At 43.7% G+C, this 15,362-nt stretch overlaps 1 protein-coding gene across 30 annotated transcripts in view; it reads left to right on the top strand.

Moving 5' to 3' along the window:
* The window catches only part of DLG2 (discs large MAGUK scaffold protein 2), a 1,429,269-nt gene extending 1,414,965 nt beyond the window's left edge, over positions 1–14,304 (top strand). For 28 of the 30 annotated variants that reach the window (XM_053304274.1, XM_053304276.1, XM_053304275.1 and 25 more), the window contains 6 exons: positions 798–848; positions 4,284–4,385; positions 6,914–7,086; positions 9,999–10,108; positions 11,515–11,606; positions 12,914–14,304. In XM_053304274.1, the coding sequence (XP_053160249.1) occupies positions 798–848; positions 4,284–4,385; positions 6,914–7,086; positions 9,999–10,108; positions 11,515–11,606; positions 12,914–13,020 (635 nt within the window). In that variant the 3' untranslated portion in view covers positions 13,021–14,304. Of the gene's footprint in view, positions 1–797; positions 849–4,283; positions 4,386–6,913; positions 7,087–9,998; positions 10,109–11,514; positions 11,607–12,913 lie in introns of those variants that run through there. The other 2 variants (XR_008318273.1, XR_008318272.1) reach the window with 2 other exon arrangements.
* The last annotated feature ends 1,058 nt before the right edge of the window (positions 14,305–15,362 follow it).

The following is a 15,362-nucleotide window of genomic DNA, read 5'->3' as shown; positions in this document are numbered from 1 at the left end:
GACTTTGGACAGATCGTGTGAAACTGCCCTTCTATCTCACAGCTCCAGATTTATGGCCACTACACTCTACCCACTCTTATCTGTTTCTTTGAAATCAGGCGTAGTATCCCTATAGATGCAATATATAAGAAAGCACAAACCAAATCCAGAGATACTTGAGCTTGCAGAATCTCCAGTGCCAGAAGCAGTCTAATCCATTGGCTGCAGCCCATGCTGAGAACTGTCCCCAGCTTCAAATCACACTCCCCACTGTCCCCAGCTTCAGATCACACTCTCCACTGTCCCTAGCTTCAAATCACACTCTCCACTATGGCTTTGCAGGTGTTCATCAGAACCCTGCGTTCCCATCCACTGTCTAGCCTTGAGTTCTGATTCAAAGGACAACAAAATTAACCATGATGCTAAGTATGTTAGAGAGCGGGAACCCCGAATAAGCATCGGCTCTTCTGCATTTCTTATTGTTTCTCCTGATCGCTCCCCAACGAGCCTTCTGAAATGTGAAATTATGGAAGTCGCCTCTTTTACAGGCGCTGCCAAGCAATAAATTAACCATTCATGTTTCTGCCTTATTCCTGTTGGCCCAGCCACTGGCAATTAACATGGAAGCTTCACTGTCACGGCTGATTAATTATAAAAGGGAATAACTTGATAGTTTGAACTGCTGAAGAATTCTGAATGCATTTTAGAATGGTTTGGGTTGGAGCTTTCTGAAAAAAACTGGAATCATCCCACTCAGGTGGTTTTTTCTAATGTTGTGTGTTTGTGTTGATTCCCCCCCCCCTTTCTTCTCTCATCAGGAGGACAAGAAGATTGCATTCTCTCCTATGAACCCGTCACAAGGCAGGAAAGTAAGTAAACCCTGATTCTGTACTACTATGTGGGCAGAAGGCAGATGGGGATCTGGGGGTCTACTGTTAGATCTCTGGGCAGTTTGTGATAGATCATCAGGCTCTTCTGATTCCCAGTTGTTTAACACAGCAATAAACAGCAAAACAAGCCCTATGAATATTAGATTCACTATTAGCATAAACAATCCAAGGGGAGTCCAAAGTAAATATATCAATACATGCAGATCTTGGGATTGTATAGGTGATAAAATAATATTACATACTGTACAATTCATAAATACATATAGACATATTACACCCACATCTAAAACTATAGAAAATAATTCCCGCTAGGGGTGTGCATGGAACCAGCTGGCCCAGTTCGGTTCGGGTGCGAACTGCACCCGAACCTGACCGGGCCAGTTCAGTCCAACACACACACCCAAACACACACCCTTTAGTTCGGTCCAGGGAGGGTTCGCAATTTTTTTAAAAAAAATTAATTGTTATTTACCTGTTGCCCCTTTGGGGGGCTTCCTAAAGGCCACAGAGTGGGGTCCTCAAAGGTTCCCCCTCCCCCACCGGCCTCTTAAATCACCACCACGGCCCGTTGTAATAATCTTTTGTGGCCTGTTTGGTCCTCCGTATACTGGCGCAGTCGTCAGTTTGGAGGCTACCATGCATGCTCAAATGGCCTCTGCATGGCCTAGGGCCTCGCAGGGACCATTTTCGCATGCGCGGTGGCCATTTTTCCAGCAGCCACAAAGGATTACTAAAATGGGCCATGGTGGTGATTTAAGAGGCCAGCAGGGGAGGAGGGACCTTTGCGGAAACCCACCCCCACAGCCTTTAGGAAGCCCCCCGAAGGGGCAACAGGTAATTTTTTTAAAAAAAATGCAAACTGGGGCAGGGGATTCGGTTCAGTCTGGCTGGACTGGGGGTGGGGGTCGGTTCTAACCAGAACCCCCAAACCCCCAAACTGAACCCCAAACCTGCTGAACCAGTTTGCACATCCCTAAACCCCGCCGCCTATTAAGATCTTCAGGGGAGGTTTGTCTGAGGGTGCCACCTGCCCATCTGGTGGCAACTCAAAGGCATCCCTTCTCTGTAGTTGCACCAAGGCTGTGGAACGCCCTTCCTGCTGAGATGAGAACTGCTCCATCCCTGTTGGCTTTTAGGAAACAACTAAAGACACATCCCTTCAGCCAAGCTTTTTAGTTAGTTGGTGTGTTTTTATGGGTATGTTAATTTGATTTTTTAAAAAATGTTTTACAGTTAAATTCTTGGTTCGTTTTATGCTTTAAACTGCCTAGAGACTTCGTTAGTGGGTGGTATACAAATTTATTAAGTAAGTGCATAAGTAAGTAAGTAAGTAAATAAAATATGTATTTATGAATTGTATGTAATATTATTTATCACCTATACAATCCCAAGATCTAAACATATTGATATATTCACTTTGGTTTAACACAACAATAACAAAAAAAAAGATGCACACGTACTTGCATTCATAAGAACAGCCCTGCTGGATCAGGCCCAAGGCCCATCTAGTTCAACATCCTGTTTTCTCACAGTGGCCCACCAGATGCCGCTGGAAGCCTACAGGCAGAAACTGAGGGCATGCCCTCCAGGGGCGTAACTATAATAGGGCAAGGGGAGACAGTTGTCTGGGGGCCCACTGTCTTGGGGGCACCCCAGAGGCAAGTCACATGACTGAATCCCCCAGCCACACACCGGCCCGGCTTCCTTCAGTTGTATTCATCCTCTGAAATTGACGTGAGTGTTAAGACCTGGAGGAGCTACCAGAACAGCATTTCTTTCTCTAGGACCATTAAATGACTTGCATCATCCACAATTTACAAAACCTTTAAAAAAATAATTTACGATGATAGGATATCTATCTATCTATCTGTCTATCGCCTTTTATTATCACTATTCAGCCTCATTTGAGATTTCTTTGCTTCATGAGCTGAGCTTCGGGGGGGGGGCATTTTAAAATCTTGTCTCTGGGCCCACTCCAACCTTACTATGCCCCTGATGTCCTCTCTCCTGCTGTTACTCCCCTGCAACTGGTACTCAGAGGCATCCTGCCTTTGCGGCTGGAGGTGGCCTGTAGCCCTCCAACTAGTAGCTGTTGATAGACCTTTCCTCCATGAAGTTATCTAAACCCCTTTTAAAGCCATCCAGGTTGTTGGCTGTCACCACATCTTGTGGCAGAGAATTCCACAAGTTGATTATGCGTTGTGTGAAAAAGTACCTCTGTTTACTGGTCCTAAATTTCCTGGCAATCAATTTCATGGGATGACCCCTGTTTCTAGTGTTATGGGAGAGGGAGAAGAATTTCTCTCTATCCACTTTCTCCACACCATGCATGTGTGCAGCCTGTCTTACTAAACTTTGCTGGCCATGGCACAGTATGAGGACATCATAGCCCATCGACAAGTGCCAGGACGATGCCATTATATTGCGCCTCAGCCAGCAAAGCTTAGCAAGTAGGCCACATGTGCGGATTCTGAGCTTAGTAGGGCTGCTGCAGAGGCCAGTAGAAGCAGCAGGTGAGGGGCAGGGGGAAGCTGCAGGTTAAAGGGGGTGGCAAGTGAGTGAGGGGGCTGCAGTAGCAGTGGTGGGGTGGCGGCAGTGACTGTGGCAACCCAGGCCCACCAAAAAATTTGAACATGAGCCACCACCACTGTTGCTATGCCATTGGCCTAAGTACTCTTCCCTTGTATAATCTGAGTATATGTTGGTTGCCTTTGAGTAGATCTGCCCATCCCCAGTTCTGTTCAGGAAGCATAAACTAACTGGACCGTGGCCCAGTTCATGCAAGCAGCAAAAAAACCAAAACAAAGGCAAAGTCTCGAGGTGGTGGGTGTGACTGTACCACGTCACATTGTGACTATACCACATCACATTGCAAATGGAGGCCGCCATTTTCGACTGTCCTCCCATTAATAATTCCCTGCCAGCAGAAAGCTAGCATAGGAGCTATGGTGGTAGACTCTTGAGGTAGTTAAACGGGCTCTACCATTTTGGACTATCTCGTCCTGTGTAGATCTGACCTAAGTGAAATGCCATCACCACCTCTTAATTTCCTAAATCTGACTGAAATGGATGTGGGTAGCCGAGATGAGCGACATCCCCAGAGTATGCTTTGAAGGCTCACTCTTGGAGGCACAACTACATTGTGCATGCTTTAGTGCAACTCTCAAGGATCTGATTCACATTATCACCATTTCTGGCTCCTTTTATTTGAAGAATAACAGACCTATGCAGTTAACCATCAGAGTGGACATCACAAAATTAATTTTGCCATGGGAAATCCCCTTTGAACACCACCTAATCATTCCCAATTCATTTCTATTCAAAAGTAAATGTTTAATGTTGTATCATTGCTGCTCTTTTTGTAATCATTATCACCTTCTTCATCAAAATCTTCTTTTCCTTTTTGCATTTCAGTTAATTACACCAGACCGGTCATTATCCTTGGTCCAATGAAAGATCGGATCAATGATGACTTGATATCTGAATTTCCTGACAAATTTGGCTCCTGTGTACCACGTAAGTGTTATCATTTCTGAAGGCCTCTTTGCCCATTTCTCTTTCTTCTTTCATTGTACCTGGATATAGCCCGAGGGGTATAGCCTAATATCCTAGGGCTATATCCTAATCGCTTAATTTTAAAGAAGAATTCTGATCAAGTGCTGAGCGCATTTCCCATAATATGGTATCATACCATCACCTCTGTCTGCAGCCTAAAAGAATGCTGTGTGTTTGATTCCTGGGACTGAATCCGTGCATGGGACTGAATCCCTGACTTGGAGATGTGGATGTGGTACCCAACTCTGGCGGACATCCTAATTAAATTTACTAGAGGGAGTCCTATTGAAATGTAGTAGTCCTTTAGAGTAATTCCTAAGTAATACCAGTGAGTAATTTAGTCAAAAGGACAGCCACTGGACTGGGAATTCTACATGTGGTGACAAAATGACCTCAGAACAGTAATACAGCTGCTGGTCACCTCCAGACCTGACTACTGCAATGCGCTCTATGTGGGGCTGCCTTTGTACGTAATCTGGAAACTGCAGTTAGTCCAGAATGCGGCAGCCAGGCTGGTCTCTGGGTCATCTCGAAGAGACCATATCACTCCTATCTTAAAAGATCTACACTGGCTGCTGGTAAGTTTCCGAGCAAAGTACAAGGTTTTGGTTAGAACCTATAAAGCCCTAAACAGCTTGGGCCCTGGGTATTTAAGAGAACGTCTTCTTCGCTATGAACCACACCGCCCATTGAGATCGTCTGGAGAGGTTCATCTGCAGTTGCCACCAGCTCGTCTGGTGGCTACTCAGGGACAGGCCTTCTCCATTGCTGCCCCGAGGCTTTGGAACATACTTCCTGCTGAAATAAGAGCCTCCCCATCTCTTACAACTTTTTAAAAGGCAGTCAAGACGCATTTGTTCACCCAGGCTTTTAATTAGATATTGTTTTAATTGTGTTTTAATTGTGTTTTGATAGTTTTAACTTTTTAAATTTTGAAAGATGTTAATCTTTTTATTGGTTGTTTTTATTGTCTTGTAAACCGCCCAGAGAACTTGCGTTTTGGGTGGTATAAAAATATGCTAAATAAATAAAATAAATAAATAAAATGGTTCATTCACCAATCACAGCACCACTGACAGCACGAATCACCTGGATGTCACTTGGGAAATTAATGGTGGCTGACATGATGCGCAATGTTCCACCTGCATTTTAACTGAACAAAATGATGGTTATTACCTATATAGCCCTTATATGTGGACATGTGTGCAATTGCTCAAGAACACTCTTGCACAAGACATACGAATTGCACATATGCAGTTGTGTGATGGACAGCCATTATTTTTATTTGTTTGCTTTTAATTATTTTCACATTTATAGTCTGCTCTTCCCTTAAGGAGCCCAGAGCAGTGTACGTGATTATGGTCATCCCCACAACAACCCTGTGAGGTAGGTTAGGCTGAGAAATAAGTGACTGGCCCAGAGTCAATCGGTGAGTTTCATGGTTGAACAGAGATTTGAAATCAAGTCTCCCCAGCTCTAGTCCAACACTCCAGCCATTACACCATACTGGCTCTCTCATATTTCCAATGGCCATCAATCACACAATTGCATATGCATAATTCTTGCACAAGGGTGTGCATACTCCATTAAAAGGCAGAGGAAACATTGCATAGTGTGTCAGCCAATGTGCTTAAATGAAAATCATTTTATATAGCATCCCAACAGATGCGTTCCTTTACTGAATACTCATGTTCAAAACAATAGGAAGGAAATAGTGGTTAAGGGTTCCCCCTACCACCACTTTTTCCCCCCTGCAAGCAAAGGAAAAGGGTGTGTGTTGTTTCTCCCTATGGCAAGGGTTCCCAGCCTTAGATACCCAGATGTTTTTGGACTACAACTCCCATCATCCACAGTCACAACAGCCATTGACTCAGTACTGATACTCAGGAGGAGATCTTCCCTCTGATTGAGGACACTGAGCACCAGTGAACATAGAACATAAGAACAGCCCTGCTAGATCAGGCCCAAGGCCTATCTAGTCCAGCATCCTGTTTCACTTAGTGGCCTACCAGATGCCTCTGGGAATTAAGAATGAAAGGAAAGGAAAGGAAAGGAAAGGAAAGGAAAGGAAAGGAAAGGTTGTGCCATCGAGTCAATGTTGACTCCTGGCAACCACAGAGCCATGTGGTTTTCTTGGTAGAATACAGGAGTGGTTTACCATTGCCTCCTCCCGCGCAGTATGAGGTGATGCCTTTCAGCACCTTCCTATATCACTGCTGCCCGATATAGGAGTTTTGCATATTCTGGGGAACATACCAGCGGAGATTTGAACCAACATTCTCCTGCTCTCTAGGCATGTTGCTTCCCCACTGCGCTATTAGGTGGCTAAGAATGAATGAACAGGACTAATATTGGAAGATTCTGAGTTCATAACAATGTAGCAAGAGGAAATCCAGGGTACAGTAGTATTGTTTTGTTGGCTAAATGTATATTTCATTCGTCACCCTTACAGAAATCTCTTGTTTCTCTTCGTTTTCTCTTATTCTCAGATACAACCCGGCCCAAGCGTGATTATGAAGTAGATGGGAGAGATTACCATTTTGTCATCTCCAGAGAGCAAATGGAAAAGGACATCCAAGAGCACAAATTCATAGAGGCCGGGCAATATAATGATAATCTATATGGAACTAGTGTGCAGTCTGTGAGATTTGTGGCAGAAAGAGTAAGTTGGCCGAATCACATCAACATAGATGTACTAATACTGAACCTGTGTTTGAATGGAAGCATATTTCATATCGAGATGGTGGCCAATATTTCAAAAATGAAAGCTAAGAACCAGTCCAGATGTTCAGAAAAAGCGCATGGTGCCATCTTCCTTGTCCTGTGTTTATTTATTATTTATTTATTTATTAGATTTATATACCGCCCTTCCAATACGGCTCAGGGTGGTTCACAACATGATAAAAACAATTAAAAACAAATTAACAATTAAAATCAAACTATTAAAACACAATAAAACCAATAAAACAGCTAAAAGCCCTGAAAATCAGGGCAACAATTTAAAACAGTTTAAAACAATTAATCATTTAAAATTCTGGAAGGCCAGGCCAAATAAGTACATTTTAAGGGCTCTCTTGAAGGATAGCAATGATCTCAAATTACGAATTTCTGCCGGGAGTGCATTCCATAGCCCAGGAGCAGCTACAGAGAAGGCGAACTGGTGGCAACTGGAGACGGACCTCCTCAGATGACCTTAACGTGCGGTGGGGATCATGTAAAAGAAGGCGCTCTCTAAGATAACTCGGACCTAAGCCATTCAGGGCTTTAAAGGTAATAACCAGCACTTTGTATTTTGCCCGGAAACATATCGGCAGCCAGTGCAGCTGTTTCAAAACAGGCATAATATGGTCTCTCCAGGTTGCCCCAGAGACCAGTGTGGCTGCCACATTCTGAACTAACTGAAGTTTCCGGACTACGTACAAAGGCAGCCCCATGCAGAGCGCATTGCAGTAGTCAAGCCAGGAGGTTACCAGCTGATGCACCACTGTTTTGAGGTCATCCACTCCGAGGAATGGACGCAGCTGTCGAATCAGCCAAAGCTGATAGAAAGCACTCCTGGCCATGGCCTCCACCTGAGATACCAGGGTGAGGCCTGGGTCAAGGAGTACTCCCAAGCCGCGCACCTGCTCCTTCTGGGGGAGTGTAACCCCATCCAGCACAGGGAAATCTAACTCATCCCTCAGATTCTGAGCCCCAACAATGAGCACCTCCGTCTTGCTTGGATTCAGCTTCAATTTGTTCTCCCTCATCCAGCCCATTACGGCCTATAGGCAGGCATTTAGAGAATGAGTGCCATTTCCTGAAGATGTAAAGGAGAAGTAGATTTGGGTGTCATCAGCATACTGATAGCACCCAGCACCAAATCTCCTGATGACCTCACCCAGCGGTTTCATGTAGATATTAAAAAGCATTGGTGACAGAATGGAGCCCTAGAGGACTCCATATAACAACTCCCGTTTTGAGGAGCAACTGTCACCAAGCTCCACCATCTGGAATCTACCTGAGAGATAGGAGCGGAACCACTGCAAAGCAGTGCCTCCTATCCCCAACTCCCCCAGGCGATCCAGAAGGATACCATGGTCGATGGTATCGAACGCCACCGAGAGATCCAGAAGAACCAGCAGAGTCACACTCCCTCTGTCGATTCCCCGGTAAAGGTCATCCATCAGGCCGACCAAGGCTGTCTCAACCCCATAGCCAGCCCTAAAGCCAGTTTGAAGTGGGGTCTAGATAATCAGTTTCCTCCAAGACTGCCTGGAGCTGGTCGGCCACCACTCTCTCAATCACCTTGCCCAACCAAGGGAGATTGGAAATTGGCCTGTAACTGTCCATCACTAAGGGATCCAAAGAAGGCTTCTTTAGGAGTGGTCTAATCAATCCCGCCTTCAAACAAGGGGGTACCCTACCCTCCCTCAGTGATGCATTTATGATATTAACTAGGCCATCTCCAACAATCTCCCTGCTAGATAGAAGCAGCCAAGTCGGGCAAAAATCTAGAGAACAGGTGGTAGGCCTCACAGCCCCAAGCAGTATTACTTTGTGATGCAAATGATAGGCTTGTAGGATTGGAAGCAAGCATTCAAGAGAGGAAATTTCTAACTTAAAGCTTTGATGAACTAGCTTTCTACATGCAAGGAGTTTTGATATTGGAAAGCAGCCAAGAAGGTGAATCGCCTCCTCCTTTTAAACAAAACCCTGCATTCTGAGATGGTACAGTCCCAGGAAGACCACCATATGCTTTTCCTGCATGTTTCAGTTTGCTTTAAGGGCTGTCTCCAGGTTTCAGGGGGGCCTTGCAAAACTTCCCTACATGAGTAGGCTACAAGAGAATAGCACCATGACCACCACATGAAGACTAGGAACACAACTGCTATTCATTTTTTACTGCCATCTAGTCCAGTATCCTGGTCCAGTATCCTGTGTCCCATGGTGGCCAATCAGATGCCTCCACAGAGCCAGCAAGCAAGGCTTGAAGGCAACAGCACAGCCTGGTAGCACATGTGCAGTTTCCTCCAGAGCGAGGCCATGAATGAGGCCTATCATGAGCACGGCCCTTTTGTGAAGGACTGGGTAATGAATGCACTTCGGTACATCAAAAGTGCAAGACCAGTGCAGAAGTAAAGCATGCCCTGTTGAACAACCTGAATCCAACTACCACACCTTTTGCATCCATTGCATCTATTTATTATGTATTATTTATTCTGCAATTCAGCCAAGAGTTGACTCCCATAGTGACTCATGCATTGTTAAAATTCAGTACAAAATAATGGCTGTCATGATGTGCAGCCCTCCAACAATGGAAGGAGAGCTGTGGATCCACAAGCCACCAGCACCCCTGTGCTGAAGGCTGTTTTACACAGTGGACTGGGTGTGAAGGGGGAGGGGAGCTATTTCTGTGTCTCTTCTCTCCCTCTAAAATTTCTTCCTATTTGTATAAGTAGAAAGACTGTCCCCTTAGTTTGTTGGCAGTCGTCATTAATTTTTAGACTGCATCTCGGAAGTCCTGCCTTTCTTTTTTGGCTGAAATGCAATCAACACCACAAGAATAAATAGCTCTTTATCTGTTTCCAACAGGGCAAGCACTGTATACTTGATGTATCAGGAAATGCCATTAAGCGACTACAAGCTGCACAACTCTACCCTATCGCTATCTTCATTAAACCTAAATCATGGGAGCCATTGATGTGAGTACTGTCTCCTTGGGCCTTCTTTTAAACCAGCCGTCATCAGAGCAACTTGTCTACTTTGATCTATCCAAGGTCCTGAAATTCCAGCCTGACCTGCTGCCAGCTGGGTCTGCTTCCCCATAAATTGCCCTGTGGGCTCTCACTCATGGTCAGGACAGAACAGTTACCCTGTATTACCTCTGGGAGCAGAGACAGAGCAAGCAGTGTGAATATAGCTCAGCAAAGGATGCTGACACCATTGCTGGATAGAGTTGACATGTTCTGGATAGGCCTATGCAGCAGTAAGAGCAAGAGAGAAGAGTCCTCCATCCCTCCACTGCGAAACAATTGCGGATCCGTTGCGCATAGCTTCCTTCCCCTACTCTGACATGTTAAAAGCCACACTTTTCAAAAGTGAGAGGAAGAGAGGTCCCATCATACAAAGAGGCCCCACCATTCTGCTGCTAGTCAGTGTAGGCCAGGGGTCTCCAACCTGTGACACTCCAGATATCACTGAACTACAATTCCCATCACCCCCAGACACAATAAATTATAGCTGGGGATGATGGGAGTTGTAGTTCAGCAACATCTGGAGTGCCACAGGTTAGGAATCCCTGGTATAGACAATACTGTGGCTGTCAAAATTTCCCCCCACCATGGAGCCAGCAGTGGAGATGAATTAGTTGAACTTTTCAGAAATGCAGGTGTTTTCCCCACACACACACACCAGTGCTTTGTTCATTAGTATGTCAGCCACTATTATTTATAACATATAAACATTATAATACTTTTTAGCAACAACAAAATGTTACCAAAGCAGCTCACATGGAAAAGGAATAAAAAGAAAATGGTTTCCTGTCCCCATAGGCCTCACGATCTTTTTCAAACAAGCAGACACCAGCCATTGAACTAATTCTCTGCTGGGGTTGGAGAGGGACAGTTGCTCTCCTCCTGCTAAATACAAGAGAATCATCATTTTGAAATGTCCCTCTTTGCCCAGTTAGCAGAGAGGACTAAGCTAAGCTTTCCATGCTGGGTCTACACATTGCCTTGGAAAGCAGTTATCTCCATTTTGACAATATTGTAAAGAAAGGGGAAAGAGATGTATCCTTGTGCTTCATCATTAAGGATTTTAAATTTGATCAGATTTTAGTGCTCATGCAGAACAGAACCTGTATCATAAAAGTAGCCATAAGAGAATGCTCATGTACCCATAACAGAATGCTCTGAGCATATGCAAAGTGCTTACCCTTCTAAAGATGTGACCATATCTGACCCATATTTGCTATATAACACAGTTTCCAGGGTAAATGAGGACATGTTGTTAAAATGACAACCTGTCTGGGCTAATTTTTGCCTCACTGAGAGCTAAATGAAAATGTGGATTGATTTTTCTTATGTGAGGTTTCCAACTGTGTTCCCAGGGAAATGAATAAACGTCTCACAGAGGAGCAAGCCAAGAAAACGTACGACCGTGCAATGAAGTTAGAACAAGAATTTGGAGAATATTTTACAGGTACACATCACTTGGGAGGCTTTTCTCTATATTCACCAAGAGTGGGGCCTGTGTAATCCATTTATGGTGAAACCCTGGGGGAAATTAATAGGACTATGCCACCAAAAAATGAACATTAACAGCAGTAGCACAGCAAAGGGTCAGGCAGTGATCTCTTAGCAACAGCAGAAAATGGACGTGATGGTGCATGATCTAGCCCCGCCTCTGCAAACTAGACACCAACAACCAACCATCAGTCTCCAAGGGTGTTGAGTGGTGGTTTGGGGCAAAGAACTGGAAGAGGAATGGTGCATGCGGGTAGCAGCATGCGGAGAATCAGAGAGGTCTTCTAGCACCTGAGACAGCTCCAAAGGAGCACAGACGTTGCCCTGGTGACCATTCAGTGTAGCAGAAGCCCTGTAGGAGCAACCTTTCTGTGAGTGGATCCTACATGGCTGGAGTCTACAGTATGTCTAAACTGCTGGATTTCAGAAGCATCTGATAATGCAAATATGAAGAAGTCTTATCCGAAAATATTAATCTTCCCACTCTCTCAAAAGGGCCTGTTGAACAGTCCGTTGCCTTCAGAGGTCTAGTCGACAATGATCCATGAAAGGGTCTTCTCCACAGTAGCCACTAGGGTGTGGGACTCTCTTTGCAGAGAGATCCGATGGGCTCCTAGCCGACCTGTCTTTCAATGCTTATGGAGGACCTGATTATTTGGGCAGGTCTTTACCTAGTGATTTTGAGTTCTGTCTCATTGCTGGGTGACTCTCCTGTTTTGGTTTTGGTTTGGTTTTCTGCTGCAATTAGAACTGTTGGCTGACATCCAGACTAACTCTGCCCTAGCGCAATAACAATTTTGCGCGCACACAAGAAGGTTGCATAGCTGTGTTTATACTTAAACTTATATGATCTCTTATGTTCTTACTGAACTTGCATGAGCACTGTATTTGCACAACAAAGATAGCAGAACAGGGGCTGGCATCCAGAGCGGTGTACCACAAAAAGAAAAGTTGTGCACACTTAAGAAATTTGTGGTGCTGCACAAAGTTGTGCTGTTTTGCAATATGGTACTCTCACTAGTGGAAGACCTTCTCCAGACCATATGCAAGATTACACTACACAGTTATGCAACCTGTTGTGCAGCGTGTCTTGCACTAATCTGAATGTCAACCATTTTAAAAAATTTAATTGGTTATATTTTGATGTATCTGTACTATGCATTACATAAGCTGCCTTGAGTGTTCCTTTTCAGTGAGAAAGTGAAATGCAACAAAAATCCCTAAATACAAAAATAAAATACCTTTCTATTTTTTATTTTTCAGCTATTGTCCAAGGAGACAGCTTAGAAGATATATATAACCAATGCAAACTCGTAATCGAGGAACAATCTGGGCCTTTCATCTGGATCCCTTCCAAGGAAAAGCTATAAATTAGCCACTTCACCTCTGAGCGTGACAGAAGAGTATTTAGAAGAAAACTTAATCCTATATTATTTGAAAGCTTTTTCTGGGGTGGTAATTTTTTTTTTTAGGGGGGTGCTTTTTCGTTTCTTGCAGTCAATGTGAATTTTTTCTGAATGTACAACACTAAGTGTTCGAAGCCATGAAGGACATTGATTTGGTCATAAAGGGTAGAGAAAATGAAAAACCTAAAAAAAAAAAAAAAAGACTTTTGACATATAAAACAAAAAAACTTTTTAGCGTGTGCTCGCCGCGCCACTTATACACATAGACATTGGACGCGGACGCCCCACGCTCTGCCTGTGTCCCAATCCGTATTCTGGGCTCAGCTCAACGTGTTTGTTGATTGCTTTAAGAAGAAGTTCCCGGGTCTCGGATCCTGCAAGGAGCTTCACTCTGGCTCCAATCCGTATGACGGGAGTTGGAAGTGAACGCCGATGAAACTTGTCCTTAACTGGTTCTCTGGATGAGAAGCAGAGTGTCCCGCACCTTGCAGGATAGAATCCTACAGAACCTGATCCACCTTCCACAGAACTCTGCAAAGACCTTAAATGATTTTTCTGGATGCTGGATCAGGGGCTGATTTTGGTCATAGCACATTTGTATTTGCTACACCTTGACTTTCGTATAACTATGCACATCTCTTTTTTTTTCTTCCCTGAAACCAATGTGGAGTCCTTTTCCCTCCTAATGACAATGTGGGTCCGTTCAGTGGGATTAGGTGGGAAGGGAAGCATTCCATGTTCAGACATGCTCACGTACAAGTGCAAGGGTTCTTGACCGAATGGGGTACAATTGAGAAAAGCTTTACATTTTTTTGATTGTCTATATTATCATTTATATAAAGAGAGAAGGCACTTAAAAATGGAATAATTTATTAAAGAATCTATATTGATGTATAGGCGCTAATTTCTATAGGTGACAAAATATTTTGTGAGATATTTTGTAAAGATTAAGTAACTGAACGGTGAACTATTTTTCACCCTTGAGTGGCTGTAAAATGCAAAGGGTTTTCAGGTTGCACTATCCCATTATTTCCCCTAGCAGATGTCCTGATGATCTTATTTCTTAAGTTCTAGATGTTCTCTTCCTTGATATAGTTGTCATGTTCTCCTTCTATTTTAATTGATCAAATTCCTATGGGAAGCACTCTTAAAATGCACCTATACTTAAAAGAAAAACTCTGGATCTTTTAACTGAAATTGATTCTCCCCCCACTCCCAACAAAGTAAAGTATCAGAAGATTTAATGCACTTCCTGGTCTTGTTTGCTTTTTTATTAAAGAAGACAGGCACCTTTCTAAACCCTCTAACAATCTCTTCCCCAAATTTGCCCAAAGAAGTGATGTATTTTTTGCTGGCAAGCCACTGATAAATATCTAATTTCACAACCCACATGAGTTTCTAAAGTTGGGAATAATTGGGTCCAAGATGATACTATCCGAATCAGATTAATTTTTCCTCCAGAATGATTCTTATGACAAATTCTTCCGATGTCATTAAACCATTTGATACAAGAATGCATAGTGTCAGTATTGTATTGAATGATTTTGAGGGGGCTTACCTTGACTGTTTTGCTGCTTTCCAGGCAGATGCAGTGGGGTTTTTTAAAAACACTTTCCTTCTCTGGTCTCACCCTACAATGCCCCCGGAAAGGAAGCAATGGCATGATGTTGCATCCTCTTCCCAGTGTATTACTGAGAAAACAATGGCCATGCCCTGTAACTATAGGTCACTGTCACTGTTTTTCCCAGTAGTGCACCAGGAAAAGACACAAGGTCATGATGTTGCTTCTTTTCTTGGTGTATTGTAGGACGAGACCAGAGAAGGGAGGTGTTTTTAAACACCATCCACTGCATCTGCCCAGAAAGCAGCCAATTTCTTTAAATAAGCCAAATGTTCAATAATTCAATAAAGATAAGCCCCCCACCACCACATCCCAATGCATTGATCTTATACTGTATTAACCTGAATCCAAGACTAAGTTTTTTTCCATTAGAAATCAGGAGGTCATCTTAAATTCAGAGTCCTGTTCCTTTCAAGTAAATGCAGGTATTGTCTGTATTTAACTTCTACTTTTTAAAGGGGTCGTCTTAAATTCAGAGTTGTCTTTGATTTGGGTAAATACAGGACCAGTGGATCAGCTCATTGTGATCCAAGCCATTTGATCATTACTAGGATGGGGTCATGACTGATCTTGATCCCAATAATGATTACCGTGCACATCCCTAATAAACAGAGGATTAGGTAACAGAGAGTGGAACGGAGGGTCGGTCTACTGAAGCAGTGCTCAGATTACAATGGGTTTAGTG

This window comes from Hemicordylus capensis, chromosome 3 (assembly GCF_027244095.1).
Source record: "Hemicordylus capensis ecotype Gifberg chromosome 3, rHemCap1.1.pri, whole genome shotgun sequence".
Taxonomy (NCBI): domain Eukaryota; kingdom Metazoa; phylum Chordata; class Lepidosauria; order Squamata; family Cordylidae; genus Hemicordylus; species Hemicordylus capensis.
The sequence above is the reverse complement of the archived record's forward strand: the minus strand, read 5'-3'. Positions and strand labels throughout refer to the sequence as shown.